We start from the raw sequence: 25,387 nt of genomic DNA on the forward strand, positions 1-25,387 counted from the left end.
AAAAAATATAGTAAGGGTTAAGAGAGATACATAGAATCTGTCTGAGAAAGTATCTTATTTAAAAAATGACTATATATTATTACGCCTTAGTAAATTTACCAGCAAATTTTGCTACACAAAACTTTCAGGTATCAATATTTTGTTTCCATTTCAAAGTCAAAAATATCTCTGTGACTTTCTGATGCAATTCTCTTTCAAAGTGATTAGCTAGCAAGGGCAATCAGAAAACAGAAACTGTTGGATTACAGTGAATAGTATACTCCCCATTTGACATGTATACCAGTATCTTCAGAGGGGTTAAATAAAGTTGAAAGGAAAGAACCTGAACACGATTTTCTTTTTTCTTTTTTTTGGAGTGGTTTTCGCTATAGGGCGCATGCACTCACCATAAAGACAGAGAGACAGAAAGCTAGAAATCTGCCCCCCCCCGGGGGGAGGGCCACGCTGCAATCCCTTCTCCTTTATTCTCCTCTAGGGATCTTGGGAACACATGCACATGCACCCAGAGTGAGTTCAAGCCACCGGATCCGAGACTCTAACCATAGTTGACTACATGAGAGTCCAGTAACATAGCCATTATGCCAACTGCTGGTCCCATGAACACCATTTTCAAGTACCAAAATTTAGCAATGTAGTGTGCACATCTCTTGCAGTTGTGAGTGGAAAGACTTCTACAGAAATGTCTCTGAAATTTCTTTTTTTAAAGTCAAGTTTGTGTATCTGGACAAGATACATGGTGCTTGCCCATACCATTGGCTCTTCTAGACTAGTACCACACACATAATCACTAGCGTCTGCCTTTGCAGAATGGCAAATTGGAGACACAAGAAGAAAAGGACCTGATGCTGATGAAAGAGGAATGGTGTGAAATGGCTATTCCCTTGCACGTAGTCTTTACGTCTCTCTATACAGAAAAGCCTGGCATCTTCTGCAGTTACAGTGTTAAATGACTGCAGAAGGCGAAGAGGGGTGAGAAGGCTGTTTGTTGATCAGAGGAAGAAAGATAGGATCTCCCACGATGTCAGAAAGCTGTTAAGCACTCAAGATGAAAACACTCATCAGGGTTTTAGAGTCAACAAGCAATTGTTTATATTTGAACATTTGCAGAAGATCTCATTACCTTAACATCCTTGACCAAGTTTCGGAGGCAGAGGACATCCAGGAAGTCAACTGAGACAGGAGATTTTGTGGCTAGGGCTTGTTTTTTTCTTTTTAACAAAAGGTCATTATGACTGCACATTTGTGTAAGAAAAGAGAATGAAATAGTCCTTGACTTTTGTTGTGGTCAAAGGAAGTGGATGTAGTAAAAGAAAAAGAAAAGTGAGCAAAGTACAATAAATCTGCTTGAGGCGTGGGACTCCTGTTTTATTTCTTCTCTTCCTATAGCAGGCCTTCACCATAGGTCTTGTTTATGCTTAGTAGGTAGTTCTGTACACAGTAGCATCAAATATTGTAAGTGCAATTTTGGCATCAGTCCCCCAGCCACCCCTTCATAGCTTTCAGTCAAAGATACATATGCAAAATAATGTGAGGATTTGTTTCAAACTAGAGACTACGCTCAGGCAAGAAAACAGATTGGGGTGGTGGGGAGGGGAGAGGTGGTGTGCTGGTCCACGCTCCTGCCTATGCTGAGAGGGCTTCTGAATTTACTCCACTGAGTGCTCTGGATAGAGCTGGCACACAATTAAAGAGGAATGCTTGCCAACGGAGAAGAGCTTTCCTTTTCATATAGTATCGACTTTCAGCGTGAGAGTTGAACCATGGTGAAACGAAAAAGAAACACCCAGTCTTTCTTTCTTCCTTCCTCTTTCCAGAGGAAAATTAGTTTTCCAATTTGAAATGGGTACTTTGCCCCTGAGTTTCTTCAGTTAAATTAACTCATTTGTTTCGTTATCATAGACTGGGCACCTGCAATGAAACAGGTGCCAGTAGGGCAAAATCAAGTCACAGAGACAGATGAGGACCATATGGGGAAATAGAAAAGTCATGCTCTCAGTAAACTGAGGGAGACTTAGATCTTTTCCCATCTCCGGCCAGTGAATGTGCTCCTCTTTCTTCACACCACAGTTTTACTTCTGCCATGTGATCAAAGATTAGTTTCAAAGTACTCGATGTCTGAACATTCTTCCTTGAAACGAAAATGCCTAGTTCTGGTATCAGTGCGTAGGGAAAAAAAAAAAAAAAAAAAAAAAAAAAAAAAAAAAAAAAAAAAAAAAAAAAAAAAAAAAAAAAAAAAAAAAAAAAAAAGCTTTGCCACTCAGAGGCTATAACCTGTCCACAAGTAAAAAATGCTTATTTTTAAGGAAATATCTACCTTTATTTATGTATGTTTTGGTTAGTTTTTGCTTATTTATTTAATAATGGTTTTTCTAATATCCTTTTTTCTATAAGATAGATGCATATACATCTATTTATCTATCTACCTGTCTATCCATCTATTGAATGAAGTGATGAGATCTATGGTGTATCATGGATCCTGAATGTGAGTCTACTTTGATTAAACATGGAGAATTCAAATATATCTCTGTAAAAATTAGATTATTACACTCAATTTGTTATCTATTTGGATATCTTTTGTAAGACCCTTAAATGAAAGCAAATAAATAGGGTTTACTTTGAATCTTATCTAATAATAATCTACACTCAAATATTTTGGGATTTTTTTTCTACTAAATTAAATTATGTTACAGTTTTCTTTCTTGATCTTCTAGAACTAACAGGAGAGGAGGAAACATTTGCAATAGAAATTAAATCAAGAAAAAAAAGAAATTGAACCACATGAAATTATTGGATATTATGCATTCTTCCTTAGAGGTGGTTCCATTGATTTAATAACTAAACTTCTTTAAAAAAAAATTGGTTTACCTAGAATTATATTTTACAATTTCGATGGCAATTTGATAAATTATTTTCAAATTGGCCCAATCTTTTCCAACCTGTGTTTTCTTTTTCAGAGAGATTTTTTTGCCATAGGGCGCATGCACTTGCCAGAAAGACAGAGAGACAGAAAATGAGAAATCATCCCCCAGGGGGGATGGCCATGCCACAATCCCTTCTCCTCCATTCTCCTCTCAGGATCTTGGGCACGCATGCATACGCGCCCGGCGTGAGTTTAGGTCACCGGGTCCGAGACTCGAACCAGTCGACCACTTGGGAGTCCAGTGACATAGCCATTATGCTAATTGCTGGTCCTCCAACCTGTGTTTTCTTATCCCATATTTATGCACCAAATTTTTAATCACCATACATTATTATAAATTAGTTATTTCATTTCAGTGGAATTTGATAATTATTTGACAATACTTTATAAGTTAGTCAGGACTGAACAAGTTATTTCAAATACTTTCTTGCAATTTATTTTATTATTTTAATAATATTAAGAGGACCTTGGTCCAGCTTGTAGTTTCTTGGTTAAGTTGGCTTGATCGCATATGATCCCATATGATCCCATTTGACTGCATGTTCAAATTCCAGACCTTGCGGCTTATAAAACTTAATAGGATCATGTGCATGCATGCCAAAAATCTCAACAGGGAAATGGAGGAGAAGGGATTGCAGCGTGGCCATCTCTGGTAGGGGTGAGGGGGTGCTTTCTTACTTTCCCTCTTTCTCTCTCTCTGTATCTGTCTCTCTTTGTCATGCCTTACCACAAAAAATTTCAAAACAGGAAGGAAGGTCTTTTTGGGGAGGATATTTCTGATTTTGACAAATAAATGTAAATGAAAACATATATAACTATAGTAATGGTAAATGACCAATTTCTTTCTAAAATAATTTTTATTTCTTCTTTGTTATTATTTTTAATTTGCTATAAGCTACATGTGCTTACTGGAAAGAGATAGTGAAAGAGAGAGAGGGAAAGTGAGAAAGCAAGTTGCCTGGTCTGGGATTCGATCCATGGTCAGCCATGTGGGAATGCAGTGCCTTAACCTCTATGCCACCTGCTGGCTCCCAGTAAAGTTATCTTAAACTTCTTTGCAGTATACCTTGCTTTGTCTGAATAAATCTTTCATTATTATACTCTGAAAAATATTTTAGTAATGTAATATACACAAATCAAGTCCATTTTATTTCTTTTGTTTTTTTTCTCTGTTAGCTTTTAACTTTTGGTTTCCCTCCTCCCCCCAAGAGGGCAAGTTGGCTTCCTCATTATCTATTTAGTCCTTTAATATGTATCCCAGCAGTAGCTTATGCACATGAGAACTTAAGTACCTAGTAGTTGTAATTCATCTTCTACTCTCTTTTGAAGTGTGTTTATTTCTTCCATAAGAGACAGACAAACAGACAAGGAGATGGCACCCTCATCAGGGCCTTGATGCCGTGATCCACTCCCGGCTTCAGCCAGTCCCAGATTGGGGGCACACACATGACACGCACGTTGAGGAGGTCTCCAGATGTAAGCCTGAAACCTTTCCATGTGGGTCAGCCTCACAGGGTACCACGTCTTTCCACTGCTCCACCATTCAGTCCCTGAATTTCTGCTCTTAAACACTAATGGTTTAATACATTTTATTTAGAGGAATTTACTATTATTTGCACCAAAATGGATATGAAGTAACATTCTATGAATACATTTATTAGTAACCAGATGTAGAGTTTTCTCCCCACTTATTTTCCTCTGGATTTGTAAAAGTTCTCCTAAGTATTCCCCATGACTATTTTGGACTAATACCTACATAATACTCCCCTAAGCTATCATTTTTCACTTTCAATCTAGAATCAGATAGATCATGTTTTCCTTAACATAAAGGGCATGTGCACTTTTACAAGAACATATGATCTTAAACCAATTTATCCATTGCCTTTTATATATAACGTGATAGTAAGATAATTTCTAGTCTTTGTCCACCATGGAGAAACGTATCCCAATGTATTACATGAAATTCATTCTGTCTCAGAATTTTTTTATAGATTATTTGTTAATATAAGACTCAAGAAACCGGCCAGCAGACAGTGTAGGGGTCATGTTACTGGACTCCCATATTGGCTACTGTGGTTCAAATTCTGGACCTGGTGACTTGACACTCACACTGGGCACATATGCATGGGTGCCCAAGATCCCAGGAGGAGAATGAGGAGAAGGGATTGTGACATGGCCATCCTCCTGGGGGGTGACTTCTCACTTTCCCTCTCACTGTCTCTCTCTCCACAGTGAGTGCACACACTCAAAGGCAAAAACCTTTACCAAGAAAAAAAAAAAGACTCAATAAAAAAAAAAAAATATTTAACAAGTGTTATAAAACTAATACCTAACCTTCCATTGACCATATAATATTTAAAAAAACAAATAAGTAAAGCATATGCATGTTTTAGTCTATTCTCAGTTCTTAGTGGATCTGAGTCCCTCCCTATGTGGTTAAATAGTACCAGTTCTCAGAACATCTAGTCAGTGCCTGCTTTTTCTGTGGTATCTGTGCAGAAATTGTCTGATTCTTATTCTGAGTTTTAATCTTTCTTTATGTATTTTCTCAGAATACTTTGTATAAAGTTCATTCATCCATTTCTTCCATTAGAGAGAGAGAGAGATACAAGTTACCCCACAGTATCCCCACACAACAATCGACCCACAGTCTCAGCCTGCTCAGATCATAGACATATATATGGGCAGGTGTATAGGACCATGCGAACCCAGTATCTTTTTCAAATGGGCCCAGTTGCATTGCTGATTCCCCCTCCCTCACCTGGCCCTACAACTTATCATTTTTAAGTAACAGAAAGACACTTTACATTCATTTCGATGAAAATTCTTCCTTTAGTGCACTCTGCAAAACACTGGCTGTATGCTTTCCTTGCGGTCAGAAGTGAGTGTGTGATGCTGCCTTCTATTTCTATTCCAGGAGTTTCTTCTCTCTTTCAACTGTGTTGGGGCAATGGCAAGGTATTTCCATGGACTTTGGGGATTTAAAAAAAAAATCACTTCTACTTTGGTATCTGGCCAAAAAATGGTCTGTCTTGAGACCAGAGAATGATGATTTTCCTGAACATCTTGAGTAAACATCTTCTTTACAATAAAAGTCAGAATTCCTTGTTGCCAAAGCACAAGCTGCAGAAATATATAATTATACATGGCAAGTGGATCAATGTTGCAGTTTGTCATCTATGTGAATAGATAAATTGTCATTCTGCACAAGCAAATCAAAACTTACACACCAAATAATAGTAATTATATTTCTTAGCACATATTACGATTACCCACTATCTAAGTAACTATGGAAAGAATTGTTTAAAGCATTAAGAAGCAAATTATGTATTAGTCCATTACATGAAGTTTACCAGATTTACTATATACATGTTCAAAGTGAGATTTTAGCTTGAACCTCTCAAAAGTATCCCACATTGAGTATTTTAAACTATTTAGGAATGTTCATGCTTAGCTAATTTGTGAACACTGAATACATCAAGACCTTTTCTTGTGAGAAACTGAACATCAAAATAGGCTCTCCTGACTCATTTTATCTTTTTCATTAAAGTAAGGAGAAAAGATATTGTATATTATAATTAATTATACCAAAGAAATTTATAAAAATCTTAGCATATGTGGTTGATATTTTCTACCTATATCTTGAGGGTAAGTGTGTTGACATGGTAGTCATTTACTGAAAGGTGCCATATAATAATTCCTCTGTTTATGCTGATTTAAATTTTCCTTTCCTTATAAATACAATGAAGGTGTCAAACTCAAATAGAGTAGATTAGATTGTTTCTCCATAACAAACAAGATAAACTAGTCTATAGGACGTTAAATAGATGTAAAATTTTTGCACAGCTGCCAATAACTTGCAAATGTTTATGGGCTCCTCATAGTGTGTTAAACAGAAAATAAACTAAAAAATTATTTCAGGCTCTAGGTAACTTTTTGGAGGTGCCTGGATAAGCCCCTCAATCTCTCTGGATCTCCCAAGGTCATCTCTTACAGAAGAGAGTGAGCTATGAAGCAGATAATCTCTAGATTTCTTCAAAGTCTTCTCTGCCTCTAATTTACTAACACACTCTTGTCTTAAGCCCTATATGATTCTGAACTTTTCTCATTAAAAAGTGCTAGTTTGGGATGCCCGTAGGTGGCATGGTGGTTAGGGAAGCTAGATCCTACTTGGCTGACTACCCATTTGAGTCCCTACTTGGAAGCTTGAAAATCATGCCAGGTGTGTGTGCCTGCATGCCCAAAATCCTGAGAGGAGACTGGAAAAGGAATTGTAGGGTGGCCATCCCCCTGCGGGGTGATTTCTCACCTTCTCTCTCTTTCTAGTAAACACATGTACCCCCATAGTAGAATAAATAAACAAAATACTAGCTTTTTATTTAGTAATTGTAGTTTATTTTAGTTTATTTTGAGGCTTTGAAATCCACATTTGAAATTAAACTGATCAGAAGTCTTAATTGGACATATAAGATTTCTCAAAATAGTCTGCAGTGATTTAGTTTGGGGCAGTAAATGACAATCAACAGGTTTGCCACAGCCTCTATAACACAAGAGATCTGATTTAGTGAGTAAGTTCACCTCCATTCGTGTGTAATACATTTCTAACATTATTTTGCATTCTTTATAGATTTTTTCAGAAGCAATAACATTGCAGTGATTATCCCTTATTTTTGCATGTGTGGACATGAAGTTTACTATACAGAAGGGCAGACTTTCCTCCTGCTAACATTCACTGAAGTGCTACAAGCCACAAGAGGGTTCCCTAAGATTATTTTTTTCTCCCGAAATATAAAAGTATAAAATGCAGGAGATACAGTAACAGAGACAAAAACATTTTTGGCACTCTGCAGTACTGAAGGCCATATGTCATATACGGATTCAGTTGGCAGGTTTCCCTGCCCACTACTCATGTGTGTACCATAATCCTGGCTGGTTGGAAGGCTGGTGGTGGGATCGTGGCATGAGACCCTGTTGAGGGTAAGTGGGCCACTTCTAACTCCTCCCCTCCTTCTCATGAAATAAATAAATAAACTCGTCCAGGGGCAGTGTAGGGGTAAAGGAAAGATGTCGTCGGGATGCCCTGGCAAAAAACAAATAAGAAAAAGCAGCATTTCAAGCTTTTTAGCGTTTTTGAAGCATTTATTTATCTCCTAAAGGAAATGGAGAAGGGAGGGAAAACTAATACGTAGTAGCTTCATCAAAATGTATTTTCTGATACAGAAAAAAGTTTGCCTTTCAGGAAGAAATCGTTTTAATAAGTATTCTGCTTTGCTCAGGCTTTCCCACTATTTAAATGAATTGTGCCGGGCCTTCCTGAGGTTGCTTTTAGACTCCCTTTCCCAACTTACTATAGATAATTCTCAAAAAGTCCAAATAAATTCATGTCCTACACATATGTCATTCATGTTTCATTGTGGCTAACATGATATAACTAAGAACACAGAAAATAATGTTTGAAAATTTGACAGTATTATAATATAGATATATAATTTATATATTTATGTTATAATATAGAAAATATAAATTATCTATATTATATCTATATTATATTTAAATATATCTATAAATATAGATATATAATATATAAATCTATATTATAATATAGATAATTCATTTCCTACCATATTAAATTGAATTAAAAAGACCAAAAATCTTCTGATGAAGAAAAAAAATGCAAAAAAATAAATGATTAAATCTCTTGATCTATCACAGTTTTGCAGATGACCATCTGCAAATATTTTTTGATTCATGATTAATTTGGAAGACCCAATGCCACATTTCATTTGTGATTAAAAATACACTGAGGGATTTATTTTTAACACACTTTGGCAATTAATTTGTAACTTAATATTATTCCTTAATATTATCCCTAGATTGCATCTGACACTTTTAATGTTAGGTCAGTGGTGATGGTGGAATGACAATACTGGTTAATTAAATATAGCCTTAACTTGAAAAGTATTTTAGAGTTTTCCATTGTACTCATTAGTAAAGCTAAGTTAATCACAGCATTTTCCCTGTGATTTGAATTACCTAGCAAGAATATAAAAGGTCATTTTTGGTTTTTAACAAATTGAGGAAAATACATCTTTTTATGTAGAGATGGTAAGGATTTTCTGTAATTTCAGTTTGCATTTCTAAATGAAATTAAATTCATTTTATTCTAAATCAATGTCAAAGTCATTTGAAAGAACTATTACAGATAGAGAAACTGCTGTACCATGCTGAAAAAGCAACCAGAGTCTATAATAATAGTATAAGGTAGACCAGAACGAGATTAATGAGTAGCCTACTGGGGTCTTCCTTTTAAAGGCTCTGAGCTCTTTCTAGAGCAAGTATATGTCCTCACCTTTGAGTGGAGACTGGAGTTAGGGAGAATCCTGTTAGAGGCTATTTCTTGGCCATGAGCATAACTTTAAGGGAGGCATATAGTCTCTAATTCTTTGAATGTCCACAATTAGCCTTTGAGAATACCTATAAAATACCCAGGAGTAGATGAAGGTCTGGAAGTTTCCACTCAGTTTCTACAGTCTACTGTTTTCTTTCTACATTGTAGTTTCTACTTCCGCTGTCCTCTTTAAAAAGCTAGGGATGTTGGGGCCAGCAGATGGCATAATGGTTACATTGTTGGACTCCCACATAGTCGTCTGCGCTTTGAGTCCTGGACCAGGAGGCTTAAACTTATGCTGGGCACATATGCATGTGTGCCCAAGATCCCAAGAGGAGAGTGGAGGAGAAGGGATTGTGGCATGACCTTCTCCCCTGGAGGGTGATTTTTCACATTCTGTCTCTTTGTCTTTCCAGGGAGCACATGCACCCATAGCAAAAAACTCTCTTGAAATAAGATAGGGAAATAAGTTGGTAATCAAAAAAAATAATAATTATCATGTATATTGTTGTTTCAATTATATTCAACATACAGCCATTCCTTAGGTATATTTCAACATTCTTTCAAGGCAGTTATGCTAGAATTAAGGCAGATGAAAGAAGAAGAAAATAAAGATATTGATAATAATCTTACCGCACGTTTTTTAAAAATCTGACTACAGACAATAATGCAGGATGTCAGTACACAAATCACAAATCCCTATCAGAGTTATATAGATGTCAGTAATTCCACTCCTGTCAAAAATAAGCAGAAGAGGGGAAAAAAAATCCTGACTCCTTACAACATTCTTTACATTTTTTTTTTTTTGGTATTAAGTTGCTGCCATTATTTGCATGGATTTTGTTAGAGATTCTGCCCCTCTGTACATTTCTGTCAATGCTTGTTTACATCAAAGCCGTGATCTGACTCTGAATATTAGTGTGTAGAGCAGTGTGTGGTCCTGGGGTCAGCAAAATCATCATTGCCTTGGGACTATGCTCGAGATTATAATTATCTGGTCTCAAGCTATATCTACTAACAAAAATCCCAGAAATCTGTGTTTAAAGGAGCCTTCCAGATGCTTCCCATGCAGGCTCAAGTATGAGAACCATGGGTGAAGAAGATGACTTCATTTAACAGATGGTAAATAGTTTTTCAACCTCCACTCTGTAACCCTATGCAGTCTTGTGAGCTATAAGTGATTAGTCCCGATTTACAAGTAAGGAAGCCAAGGCTTAGGGAGTGTAACTGACTTACCCAAGGTTGCATAGTTTCTTGAGTGGCAGAGCTGAGATGGAAAATCCAGCCAGCTCTTAAGCTCTCTTAGGGCTATCACTTACTTATTCCCCTCTCATGGATCGGGTCCTTCGTTGACTTCATCATGTGAAATAAGACTTTGCCTTAGGTATATTACGGGACTTTCCAAATTACAATAACTTACCTGTCACAAATACCAAATACTATATTTTGTAGTTTACCGACTTTTCTTTTGAAGCATACAGTTTTTTGTCATATCCTTTCCCTTTCGTTTTTACTTCATTTGGATACCGAATTATTAATCCGCCTCTTGGTTTTATAACTATGAATCTATTATCAAAAGAAAAAATAATTCTGTATTTAATGAATACTAAGCTTTCCTTTACTCTGATATTGGATTGACCACTCATTGGTTCATTTTTTCCTACTCAATGAATACATATTGAGCACATGGTATAAACTTTGCACAGTGCACATACTGCAAACTCTGCACAAAGGCCCCTGTTGGTTTGAGGAAGCACACAGTTGAGGGGTTAAGACCCCCTGTGATTCTGAATGGAAGGCAGCACTTGGAGCCTCTAGTCTCACACTACCAGGTGTGGCCACACAATTTCTGAGATACATGGTATTGTCAACACGATCACAGTCCCAAGGAACTCCCTAGGTCTTTCTATGTTAGGATATAATAACTTATTTTGACACACTGACACAATCTATGAAAAAAAAAGTGAGAGATTAGTTTAAGAGGTTAGTTTTTATGTATTACATTATGGTCATCATGACTGGTTTCAGCACATTGACTAAAATCTATATTATAATATAGATAATTCATTTCCTACCATATTAAATTGAATTAAAAAGACCAAAAATCTTCTGATGAAGAAAAAAAATGCAAAAAAATAAATGATTAAATCTCTTGATCTATCACAGTTTTGCAGATGACCATCTGCAAATATTTTTTGATTCATGATTAATTTGGAAGACCCAATGCCACATTTCATTTGTGATTAAAAATACACTGAGGGATTTATTTTTAACACACTTTGGCAATTAATTTGTAACTTAATATTATTCCTTAATATTATCCCTAGATTGCATCTGACACTTTTAATGTTAGGTCAGTGGTGATGGTGGAATGACAATACTGGTTAATTAAATATAGCCTTAACTTGAAAAGTATTTTAGAGTTTTCCATTGTACTCATTAGTAAAGCTAAGTTAATCACAGCATTTTCCCTGTGATTTGAATTACCTAGCAAGAATATAAAAGGTCATTTTTGGTTTTTAACAAATTGAGGAAAATACATCTTTTTATGTAGAGATGGTAAGGATTTTCTGTAATTTCAGTTTGCATTTCTAAATGAAATTAAATTCATTTTATTCTAAATCAATGTCAAAGTCATTTGAAAGAACTATTACAGATAGAGAAACTGCTGTACCATGCTGAAAAAGCAACCAGAGTCTATAATAATAGTATAAGGTAGACCAGAACGAGATTAATGAGTAGCCTACTGGGGTCTTCCTTTTAAAGGCTCTGAGCTCTTTCTAGAGCAAGTATATGTCCTCACCTTTGAGTGGAGACTGGAGTTAGGGAGAATCCTGTTAGAGGCTATTTCTTGGCCATGAGCATAACTTTAAGGGAGGCATATAGTCTCTAATTCTTTGAATGTCCACAATTAGCCTTTGAGAATACCTATAAAATACCCAGGAGTAGATGAAGGTCTGGAAGTTTCCACTCAGTTTCTACAGTCTACTGTTCTCTTTCTACATTGTAGTTTCTACTTCCGCTGTCCTCTTTAAAAAGCTAGGGATGTTGGGGCCAGCAGATGGCATAATGGTTACATTGTTGGACTCCCACATAGTCGTCTGCGCTTTGAGTCCTGGACCAGGAGGCTTAAACTTATGCTGGGCACATATGCATGTGTGCCCAAGATCCCAAGAGGAGAGTGGAGGAGAAGGGATTGTGGCATGACCTTCTCCCCTGGAGGGTGATTTTTCACATTCTGTCTCTTTGTCTTTCCAGGGAGCACATGCACCCATAGCAAAAAACTCTCTTGAAATAAGATAGGGAAATAAGTTGGTAATCAAAAAAAATAATAATTATCATGTATATTGTTGTTTCAATTATATTCAACATACAGCCATTCCTTAGGTATATTTCAACATTCTTTCAAGGCAGTTATGCTAGAATTAAGGCAGATGAAAGAAGAAGAAAATAAAGATATTGATAATAATCTTACCGCACGTTTTTTAAAAATCTGACTACAGACAATAATGCAGGATGTCAGTACACAAATCACAAATCCCTATCAGAGTTATATAGATGTCAGTAATTCCACTCCTGTCAAAAATAAGCAGAAGAGGGGGAAAAGAAATCCTGACTCCTTACAACATTCTTTACATTTTTTTTTTTTTTTGGTATTAAGTTGCTGCCATTATTTGCATGGATTTTGTTAGAGATTCTGCCCCTCTGTACATTTCTGTCAATGCTTGTTTACATCAAAGCCGTGATCTGACTCTGAATATTAGTGTGTAGAGCAGTGTGTGGTCCTGGGGTCAGCAAAATCATCATTGCCTTGGGACTATGCTCGAGATTATAATTATCTGGTCTCAAGCTATATCTACTAACAAAAATCCCAGAAATCTGTGTTTAAAGGAGCCTTCCAGATGCTTCCCATGCAGGCTCAAGTATGAGAACCATGGGTGAAGAAGATGACTTCATTTAACAGATGGTAAATAGTTTTTCAACCTCCACTCTGTAACCCTATGCAGTCTTGTGAGCTATAAGTGATTAGTCCCGATTTACAAGTAAGGAAGCCAAGGCTTAGGGAGTGTAACTGACTTACCCAAGGTTGCATAGTTTCTTGAGTGGCAGAGCTGAGATGGAAAATCCAGCCAGCTCTTAAGCTCTCTTAGGGCTATCACTTACTTATTCCCCTCTCATGGATCGGGTCCTTCGTTGACTTCATCATGTGAAATAAGACTTTGCCTTAGGTATATTACGGGACTTTCCAAATTACAATAACTTACCTGTCACAAATACCAAATACTATATTTTGTAGTTTACCGACTTTTCTTTTGAAGCATACAGTTTTTTGTCATATCCTTTCCCTTTCGTTTTTACTTCATTTGGATACCGAATTATTAATCCGCCTCTTGGTTTTATAACTATGAATCTATTATCAAAAGAAAAAATAATTCTGTATTTAATGAATACTAAGCTTTCCTTTACTCTGATATTGGATTGACCACTCATTGGTTCATTTTTTCCTACTCAATGAATACATATTGAGCACATGGTATAAACTTTGCACAGTGCACATACTGCAAACTCTGCACAAAGGCCCCTGTTGGTTTGAGGAAGCACACAGTTGAGGGGTTAAGACCCCCTGTGATTCTGAATGGAAGGCAGCACTTGGAGCCTCTAGTCTCACACTACCAGGTGTGGCCACACAATTTCTGAGATACATGGTATTGTCAACACGATCACAGTCCCAAGGAACTCCCTAGGTCTTTCTATGTTAGGATATAATAACTTATTTTGACACACTGACACAATCTATGAAAAAAAAAAGTGAGAGATTAGTTTAAGAGGTTAGTTTTTATGTATTACATTATGGTCATCATGACTGGTTTCAGCACATTGACTAAAGCTATCAAATCCCGTAGCATTCTAATCTATTTTGAGTTAAAATGTTTAGCGAGAAATAGCAGACGGGACTGATTCTGAATTCATGCAGCCCTGACATTTATTGAGCTGCTTATTTCCAAGTCACACAATGAATTATTTTTTGTAAAATGTAAATTCTTCTCCTGGAACAGCACCGCTGCTCCTCCATGAAGCAGAACCCTTAGTTTCAGCTAGAGTGACGGTGGACATTGCAAGGAGTCGAGGCGAGGAAGGACCCACCAGAGTGCAGGCTCTGGCCGGGTATTTCTCCCCTCCCCCATGCCTTTCTTAACTCATGTACTTGCCTGTGAGGTCCCCCTCAACTTTCTAAATCCTTACCTCTTACACTACCCCTGAAAGGTTCACCTCCAACACCAACTGTCTTCCTCAGGGTGATTTCTTTATTATTTAAAGCCATGACAACCCATTTTACCTCTCATATAGATTGCAATATATTTTCTTTGTATTATGATGACAGTAGCCCCTACCCCTTTTCTGTGGAGGACTCATTCTAATATTCTCAGATTGGATATGATATTCATATAGAATGCCATATATTTTCTTTGTATTATAATGACATGATGACAGTAGCCCCTACCCCTTTTCTGTGGAGGACTCATTCTAATATTCTCAGATTGGATATGATATGAGGATATTGGATAATCCCACAATGGATGCCTGAAACCACAGATAGTATGAAACCCTACATATACTAATTTTCTATACATACATGCATACCTATGATAAAATTTAATATTAAATTAGGCACCATAAGAAATGAACAACAAAAACTAACAATAAAAGAGAACAATTATTACTTATAAGTAACAGATCATAAGTAATAAAAGTTATACATTTATGGTCTCTCTCTTTCTCTCTCTCTCTTGTCTCTCCTCCTCAGAATATCTTATTGTGAGCCAGCTGGTGCCATAGTGGTTAAGGCAACTGGATCCCACATGGCGTGGTTCAAGTCCCAGACCTGGCAGCTTAGAAAACACTCTGGGCGTGTGTGACCAAAATCCTGAAGGGAGAATAGAGGAAAAGGGATTACAGCATAGCGTTTCCCCCAGGGGATGTTTTTTCACTTTCCATCTCTCTCTGTGTCTCTCTCCAGTGAAAACACATGCCATATAGCAATTAAAAACAACAACAAAAAAACACTTTTTGTGCTCTATGAGAGGTAACTGAAAACACAGAAATCAAAATTGCAGATAAGGGAGAATTATTGTATCTGGGGCTTTATCTGGTCCAGCTTTAAAACTCCTTGAAGGCAAAGACTGGCTTGTTGGCTTTTGCTTCTTCATAATGTGAGCTAACATTAATACTTACTTAATACATTTTAGCCAAATTAATTTACTCACTCTCTAGAATTACATTATATATTCATGTTCTATTTATCTAGGAGAGGATGATAGGATTTTACATTCATTTTTTTCTTACTTTACCCCTGTCTAAATCCATTCTATTAAATAAATGTTTTGTTTGCATTTTATTTTCTCCTCTTACATCCATGAAGAAATATTTAAGGAGAAAGTTACTATCTATGTCAATAGCTGATTCATTCTAATAACCCCAAAAGGGAAGTCGTCTTGCTCCAACATGATTATTGCAGGGAAAATAGGTCAGATACTCTCTCTGGAGAAGGATGAGAAGCATACACTGGGACAGACATACGGATGGACACCTACTCAGATGACTATCGAACCACAGTGAATTCAAGCACTTATGTACTCACACCCTGCAAGTGAAAAGAAAACATGATTTATGTAACTAGAGACTTCTGGGTTTTTTCCATTTGGAATTTACCAGTTGGAAAAATGATGATGATGCATCATTAGGAAACATTTACTAACTAACAGGAGTTGATTTTTGTTACAATCACTTTTGTAAGCTGCTGCGTTGATTATCAAACTTTATTGTTTAAAACTTGATACATAACTCAAAATAACTTTATAGGTTGTCATTATTAAAGAAATTTTCTTTTCTTTTTGTTGAGAAATTGTTTTGCTCTAGGGCATGTGTGCTGGCTGGAGAGACAGAAAGAGACAGACAGAAAACTAGAAATCACCCCCTGGGGGATGGTCACACTGCAATCCCTTCTCCTCCATTCCCCTCTCAGGAGCTTGGATACGCATGCACGCACACCTGGTGTGAGTTTTAAGCTGTTGGGTCTGTGACTCAAACTGAGGTCTACCACATGGGAGTCCAGTGACACGACCACAACGCCATCTGCTGGTCTCATTATTATAAGAAACTTTCTAAATGTTGCTTTTTTCTAGTAGGTTCTTTAACCAGTTATATATTTTCAGATTAAAAAAACAAACAAACAAAAAAAACTTTCTGATTGTCAAACTTTTTAGACTCTGCAAAAAGATGATTAATTTCTGAAGTCAAAGTTAATTCCCCAGTCTCACTTTTCACAACTTCCTGCTTTGTTCTTCGTGCTCCGGTTGTCACAAACCACTTATGGATTTTCTGAACAGTGAATATTGTTTCACCTGAATGATTTTGCTCATCCTCCCACCCTTTCCTGTCCACTTACTCAACCTTCAAAACTCATTCAGGTCTCATCTCTAACTGTGAGTCTGCCCTGGAGCCCTAGGCAGTATAATCTATCTTTATCCTTTATCTTTACTCCATTTTAACCTGTTTTCATCCGGGTGCTAAAAGTCACAGTATGTTTTATTATAATTTCTCTCTATTTTTCTTTCACTCCCAATAGAACATAGACTCAAGAGAGCCATAACTTATTTAAGATGGCATTTCCATTTCTAAAAGAGTGGGCTTCACCCCCTCAGTCTTCCTCAGTGTTTGAAATAAACATCCAAAAGCTCTGAAATAAATTTACAACATCGCCTGTCATATTTATTCTTTGGGGATCATCAGAACTGACACAGGGGCAGGACCTATTGTGCAGTGGTTGGGTACTCTGCAGAGGAAATCAGATCCCATGTCTAAACCAGAGTTTGAGAGCAGGCTTGAAAAACATATAGCATGTGTGGTTTATGCCAGAATCCTGATGGAATGGAGAATTAGAAAAAAAAGGACCAGGCTCCAGTGGGAGAGGGATGGGAATGTTTTATCTCTCACTCTCATTCTCTCTCTTTCTCTCTCTCTCTCATACACAAACAAGCTTCTTCTTTCAAAAAGAAAAAAAATTGATGTAATTACAGCTTAATATAAATAATAGCATCTCACTATACAAATGTGTGTTTAAATTTATAAACTTACTTACTTGAACAGAAAGCATAAATTATATTTCCTTGTGTTGATTATGTAATTTTTAGGTGTTAATTAATGAAACAGTATGCTGTGTTAGGGCAGAGGCTTCCTACAGGGTACATGATCAGATTGGTCTATGGAGTGTGTTCTTGGCACAAGTCTCTGATTATGCCAACTTTGCAGTAACAGAACTCAAACATTTCTATTAGCCTCATTGAGGCTAAAATATGAAGGATGGGGGTTAAATAAGGTGTTTAAGTCTTGAGATTAAGCTACTCTATCTCTATAGCAAGAGTTTAAACACGGTTGAGACTACAAGACTACACTTAGGATGGTGTTTTTTGTAATAAGTAATATGTGATAAATGATCATTATGATTTTTAGGTTTTATGTACTAAACCAATAGACATTTGTATGTTCTCTTCAGAATTTAAAAAGCATATTAAAGAAGTTCTAAAATCTAGAACTGCTGAAGGGAAACTTCTCTCTAATACTAATGAAGGAGATACTATGTTCTAGGCAGATTCTAATTATTTTATATGTCCAACTGGTTTGTTTGTTTGTTTGTTTAGACAGAGTTTTGCTATAGGGTGTGTCTGCTCACAGGAGAGACAGAGAAACAAAAAGCAAGAAATCACATCCCCCCATCCTGCAATTCCTCCTCCTCCATTCTCCTCTTGGGATTTTTTGGCATGCACACACTTGCACCCGGTGTGAGTTTTAAGCCACTAGGTTTAGGACTTAAACTGTGGTCAACTATGTGGGAGTCTAACAATGTAACCATTATGCCACCTGCTGGTCCCTGTCCAATTCTATCTAATAGTCACAAGATTATGAGGGAGATGCTCTTTTATGTTGCCCATTTTATAATGAAATTAGGCCATAGGCATCTTGGTGACTTCTCTTGTGGTTATATACTAGTAAACGGAGAGCCAGGAGTCAAGTCCAGGCACTCTAATTCTAGAGGCTACATGCTAGTCACAGTGCTACTTCTCTATCTTGATCAAGCTTTCCTAAAAGTTATAAAATATGAATTAGTTTTAGGGGCAAGCAGATGGTGCAGACTCCCACATTGTAGACCATAGTTTGAGTCCCAACCTAGAAGCTTTGAAAATCACATGTGCTGGGCACAAGTGTGTGTGTGTGCTTGATCCTGAAAGGAGAATGAAGGAGAAGGGACTGCTGTGTGGGTATCCTCCCTGGGAGGTGATTTCTCACTTTCCCTCTGTCTCTCTCCAGCAAGGGCAATCAAAAACCTAAAAACAAACAAATAAATAAAATTTCTATATATCAAGCTATGAACTTTTCAGAGAAAATAATCTTCAATTCCACCAATCGAAAGTTACATATTAAAAGAAAGGAGTCTCAGTTTTTCATTCTTTCTTGGATAAAAAAGTCTTTACAATAATTGATAGATTGTCCCTCAACCCATGGCAGTGATTCTGCTATTTTAAATGCAGTGTGGCTGTTGGATTTAGTCTCTCTCTGTCTCAAATGTCAACACATTTTCCAAAAATGATTTTACCAGTTAAATGCAGCCAAGAGATTTAGCTTATCTAAGTGTCCTACAAAGAAGAAATAGTTTACCACTGTTTTTACAGATTGAGGTCAATCTGGCATATTATTGACATATGCTATAGATTTAATTTAATACCACAGTACAGATGTGTGCTCTGATAAATTTTCGTGAAACCTAGGCTAAGATGAGTAAAGTTGTTTCAATATTTATGGGCTTGAAAATGCAGAGTTAGCAAAGGAAGCATTTTAATTAAAACAATATTTTCCTATACATGCTCAGAGTAAAATGGAGGACACTTCTTGCAATGCCTTATGACTTTTTTCCAGATATTTGCTAGAATTATTTGTTGGTGTTTTAGATAATATAAAAGAGGTTGGGTATTTTTTCTCCAATTGTCTTAAAAAAATTGTTTTTAGAAACATCAGAAAGAAAGAAAAACTCAGTTGTTTCTTTTGATTTTACTTTCCTTCTACTGAATTTGTGACTCTTCATATTTAGCCTGTTTTCATTGTATGTTTTAGGTATCCTGGAGATAACATCAGTGGAAATCGGGGTTGTTGCTGTCAAAGCCATTAATAGCAACTACTACTTAGCCATGAACAAGAAGGGGAAACTCTATGGCTCTGTAAGTGTTCTGCTTTTGTTTTCAAAATCCACTGCAGTAAATCAAGACATGGTTTTATAATGTGTCCTCCAGACACTGAATAGCTTTGTTATCATTCTTTTGCTAATAAACGGAGCCCCAGTGGCTGGTCAACAGGGTTTCAAGGGCTAGCAACTCAGCTCCTCCAACACTCTAATGGCCTCTGTTGTTCACCCATTAGTCTACCACAGAGGATGTTGCTGGCATTTGTCTGTGAATGTTCCGAACTGCTAACAGACTCTCACAGAAACCTCTGGTCAGATTGGCATGGGAGCTGCAGACAACTTGGAGAAGAATCATTAAAAACAAAGATCTCAGAATTGAGTAGAAAATGATATGCTATTTGTGTTACAGATGAAGATAAGACAGGGGCTCAGATGTTTTGTATTTTGCTAAAATCTGAAATGGGGAACATATAAAAACTTTATTATTTCATGTGCTATTCAATCCACTGTAGATTCTCATTTACCTAAACAAGTCACTGATTTAAATTATTCCTGAACATTTTATGTGTGTGTATATTTATTATTATAAATTATTTATATGTAAATATGATATTACCTATCATATATAATATATACAATTTGTTGCAACATTGGCATCCTGCCACCACTTTAAGACAGCCATATGTGTGTTCCATACCAACTGTTAAGTATTTGAGTATCACCTCTGTAACCTTAGATCAAACTCATTCAGACCAATTTCTAGTCTAATATGTTACTTAAAATAACAAGTATTTATTTTATAATTATAATTAAAATACAATCAGTGCCATAATTTACCCCATGCAGATTTTTGGAAGAAATAAGTTAGTCAATCACATAAATATTTAATATATGCAGATGTTGTTTGACATATCAAAGAACCATAAATAAATATAGAAAATAGGCCTTGACATCAAATAATTTGTGGCTATATATAGAAGAAAATGTACACAAATGTGAAGACATTATAGAACAATTAATTGTTAAATAAAAAGAAAGACCAGGAACCAGCATATGGCATAATGATTACTTTGCTGGACTCTCACATAGTCAACAGTGGTTCAAGCCCTGGACACAGGGACTTGAACCTCACACCATGTCTGTGTCTGTGTGTGCCCAAAATCCTGAGAGGAGAATGGAGGAGAAAGGATTGAGTACAACATCTTTCCCTGGAAGTGATTTCTCATTTTCTGTTTCTTCAGTAAGTGCACGTGCCCTATAGAAAAAAAAAAAGGACCAGTTATGAATTAATTTCTTAATTACCATTTTTATGATGGCAATAGTAGATTAATTTTTAATGTGGATGCATTCTATTGTGTCAGTCAGAGCTATATCAAGAGGATACTAACTGAATTTATTTATTTTTTTCTTTTTTGGATCCCACTCTAGGGGGAGTATATTAAAAACATCTATAAACTTGATCTTAATTTTTTTTTTTTGGATAACATAATGACAATATCTATGACAGTAATAAAACCCGTGATCTTCTAAATGATCTCATTTTTTTCCTTAACCAGAGCTTTTTGACATTTTTATGTTTTTCTTATGATTAAAAAGAATTTCACTTTAAATGTGTAAATAAATTTATTTTGTTGATTAGCATAAAGGTGATTTTAGTGACTGCCTAGAGCTAGTAATTCTCAAACTTGAGTACAGATCAGAATGAAGAAGGGGGCTTATTTAAAAGTGGAGTCATGATATTCACGGCTGGATTTTCTGACTCAGAAAGTCTGCGGTCGGCTTTAAGAATTTGCATTTCTTACATGGTACCAGGTGTTCTTAATGGTGCTGGTTTTAGTAATCATAGCATAATAACCCCTGGCCTACATATAAAATTGCCTTGGGTTTAATTCACATTAGGTCGACTTTTAATTGGACAGTCGGGCACATTTTGGGTTGTCTCTTCAGCTAGAGTAAATGCTTTCTGCATGGGAGTCAGAGAAATTTTAGTTAAATTTCTCCATTATGCATGGAGATAATGAGCTGAGAAGAGTAAGCCTCCAATTATGAGCCTAGAAGAGGAATAGAACTGTTTTTTTTCTTTTTAAATTGATCTATTTCTACCATAAGGCAGACAGACAAACAGAATAATCACACCTCAGTCCTGAATCACAGGCAAACACATGCCCGGAATACTCAGGGAAGTGCCAGGATGAGAACTCAGAACCTCTCGCATGTAAATTCAGTTGTGCTACCACTGTTCACCACCTAACCCTTAAACCATCACTTCTGAGGTTTTGCTTTTCTTCTTGTTAAATAACCCTGGTCCCTCCTTTATGTATAATGTCAGTGTTACTGGGTAAGAGGATCTGGCGTATATTCTTTGAAGAGACATAAAGCCAAATAACACTAACTTAGACTAAGAAGGAAAATGTAAATACATTTGAATTGGAATAAATATTAAAATAATTTTAATTGATAAAATATACTTATTTTCCAGTCCCACATTGTAGTCAGTAGCAATTGCAAAAGAGCAGCCGCAGCCAGAGAATTATTTTGAGGAAGACTTTGAAGGAATAAAAAGAGACTGATCTTTGCTAGCGGTAGGCAGGGGTGAATTGAAAAGGTTTATGTGTGAATTGTGTGCTGGGTGTTTGCTTTTCAACAGTTTGAGTAGTTGACATCCAGATATTTTCTCAAAAATATTTAAAATCATGGGACCAGCAGTTAATGTAGTGGCTATGTCACTGGACTCCCATGTAGTCGACCATGGTTCGATTCCTGGATCCAGTGGCTTAAACTCACGCCAGGCAAGTGTGTGCGTGTGCCCAAGATTCCACGAAGAGAAAGGAGGAGAAGGGATTGCGGCGTTGCCATCCCCCCCGGAGGTGATTTCTTGATCTTTGTCTCTCTGTATCTCTGTCTTTCTAGTGAGTGCATGCACCCTATAGCAAAAAACTCCAAAAAAAATTTTTTTAAAACCATACTGTCTCTGTTATAGAGTAACAAATAAAATGAAAACAAATATTTCAAACATTACCTTTAAAATTCAGTGTTTTTGAAATTTTGAAAGTCGTTTAGTAACTGTTAGGAAGTACGGAGTATGAGCAAAAATTTTTTGATATGTAAAGTAAATGTGGGAAAATGTAAAAATAAATAAATGATTAGAAAACAAAAATAAATATATATATGCTTATTTAAAAATATGATATCAAGGAGAAATGGATAACTTTCAAATGAAAATATTTAATTAAATATTTAATACTTTTCCTATTTCTTCACTTTTTCTTCTTCCCCAAAGACAACTCATGCACTGTACTTACACTGCTTCTTGAACTCTAAGCTCTGTGAATGAATTTATTCCATCTTTGTCTAAAGCAGATGTGCATTGGCTATCGCATCACCCTATTTAATAATCTGCAATGAAATTTATCTGATAGTTTTCTCATTAATGTGTCTTTTGTTGACCACCTTTTACCAAAAAATGGAATCCTTCAAGAGATCAGGCCCAGCCTCATCTCCTTCTTTATGTTTGGCACTTAGCCCCATACATAGCACAGTTATGCCATGCATAAACCTAACCACCTGCCCTGAAAGCTCTGTCCATTAAAGAATATGATTTCCACTTTCAGCCTGTCTCAAGAAGAAATCCGTTCTCCAACCATAGTATTTTATTTTTGTAATTTTGTGTTATTGTCAGGAAAAGTGAAAAGTCATGGCTTATTCATTTTAAATGAAAAGTCTATTCTAATTGAATATCCTGTTCAGAATAGTATAGAAGTAACTATTTTGCTTCCAGACAGTACACTATCAAAATTCATGAGTACATACTGAGTATATTTCTGCATGCTAGGGAACAACTCTTGTAATTTCTATCTTCATTTCTTTTTCATATAACTTCCGTTGATTCCTAACCCTTTATTTAAAAAAAATCTCAATTAGGCAAATATCCACAGTGATTGATCAAACCAACTCTATAGCTATTCTCTCTTGAATACGTTCCTGTATTTCTTTTTGGGAAATATGTATCCTCCTTATGTTTTAATAATTCATTATCTGAACAGTGCATCTATTTTATTCTATATTTTCTTCTTATTAATAGAATTTAATAAATAAAATTAAATTAAATAGAATAGGTGCTCATAGAGCATTATTTAAGTACTAAAGAAAATTCCCAGTTAGCTGAAAAAAATTAAAGCCTTTGCTTCAACTACCAAACCTTGCTTTTGAGATCTCATTTTAGTCTAGACTTTTGTTTTTAAAAAAAAGCATTAATACCTATGATTCACCTAGCTCCTGTGAACAACATAAATTCCTTGGCCCCTTGTCCAGAGATTCTGATGTATTTAAGTTAAATATTAAACACACCTAAGATGAGGTGGCTGCTACAGATATACTTCACTTTAAGAAACTTTATAAATTCATTTTGGAAGGAAAATTAACTAAGCATGCACTCCTACTTTGCTATATAGGTTTTGTCTAATATGCAAAAATCACCTGAAACAAACTCAGTTCTCTAAACAGCACCTCCTTTCTTGAAATGAATATAGTTGTCTATGTTAAAAAAAAAAAGTCATCTCTGCTTTGAAAACCATATAGTTTTGATGGACTAGGGTAAAGAGAGAAAAAAAATCCATACTAAGGATTTAAATTAATTTCTAATGCAGATTTTTTTGTTTTATTAAAATTATTACCTTAAATAATGTACCTTTTTAGGCCAGCTCTGCAGTGGTTAAGTGCTCTTCATGGAAACATGGCCTATCAAGTTTCGAATCCCAGGCCTCACAGCTGAAACAAACAAACAAACAAACAAAAAACAAACAAAAAAACACCCCTAGCTCACATGGCAGGAGGGAGGCAAAATCCTGAGGGGATAAAGAGAGATGAAAGGATGTGGGTATGACCGTGCCCCCTGGTGGAATGCTCTCTTTCTCTCTCCAGCATGTGTACCTGCCTTCTAGCAATACAAAATAATTCAATAGTCATAAAATAGTCATAATAACTCACCTATTCTTCTTACTTTTAACTAAATAAGTCATCATTTGAATGTTAAATTTATAGATGAGTTTACACAAGTGAAGCATTTAGGACTATAATTCAAAGAAAGGAAGCTTAAACTGGAAACATTAACATAAAGTATGCTTGCTGGTGATGGTTTTGATAATGTTCAAAATTATGATTTTTTCCTCACAAACCTGGATATTTAAATATACCCACCTCAGGAATTAAAAAAAAAAAAAGTAAAAATTTCAAAGTCCCAAGGTGGAGTCCTCAGCTGAAGTATAGCCACATGCCCTGGTTTTGGACAGAAAATGTAGAACCAGAGGAGCAAAAACCTCACCCAGTTCCTTGGCTTTTTAACTACTTTAGCATGGGTATAAAAGAATAGGGAAAATTCTGAAGCCAGACCCTGAGATTATTGAGGTACTTCCTCTTCGTTATTAATTCCAGAGGAAGATCCTTGATTTGTGTAGTGAATGCATAGATTTTGTCTCAAAGATCTCCTTAAAACTACTTTGTCACCTATGGCTGGATCAGTCTTTAAGCGTAGACAATGTAGCTGGTAACTGTTTCTAATCATTTTGGTATGGCAATTCACAAAACAAGGCACTTCATGTCCTAGTTTTTTTTGTTGTTGTTTGTTTGTTTGTTTTTTAAGGCTTTTGCCATAGAACGTATGTGCTCACCGGAGAGAGAGACAATGAGAGGGAAAGTGAGAAATCATCCCCCATGGAGGATGACCATGCTACAATCCCTTCTTCTCCATCTTTCTCCTGGGATTTGGGGCATGTGTGCAAATGTGCCTGGCATGATTTTCAGGCTGTCAGGTCCAGGACTCAAACCACAGTTGGCCATAGGGGGAGCC

The 25,387-nt window shown here is 36.2% G+C and overlaps 1 protein-coding gene across 1 annotated transcript in view; it reads left to right on the forward strand.

Annotated features, from left to right (window-relative positions):
- The window catches only part of FGF10 (fibroblast growth factor 10), a 96,647-nt gene that overhangs the window by 67,659 nt on the left and 3,601 nt on the right, over positions 1–25,387 (forward strand). The window contains exon 3 of the mRNA XM_006166938.2: positions 19,476–19,579. Coding sequence (XP_006167000.1) covers positions 19,476–19,579 — 104 coding nt within the window. The remainder of the gene's footprint in view (positions 1–19,475; positions 19,580–25,387) is intronic.

Source organism: Tupaia chinensis, unplaced genomic scaffold, assembly GCF_000334495.1.
Source record: "Tupaia chinensis unplaced genomic scaffold, TupChi_1.0 Scaffold144378_1, whole genome shotgun sequence".
Lineage (NCBI taxonomy): Eukaryota > Metazoa > Chordata > Mammalia > Scandentia > Tupaiidae > Tupaia > Tupaia belangeri.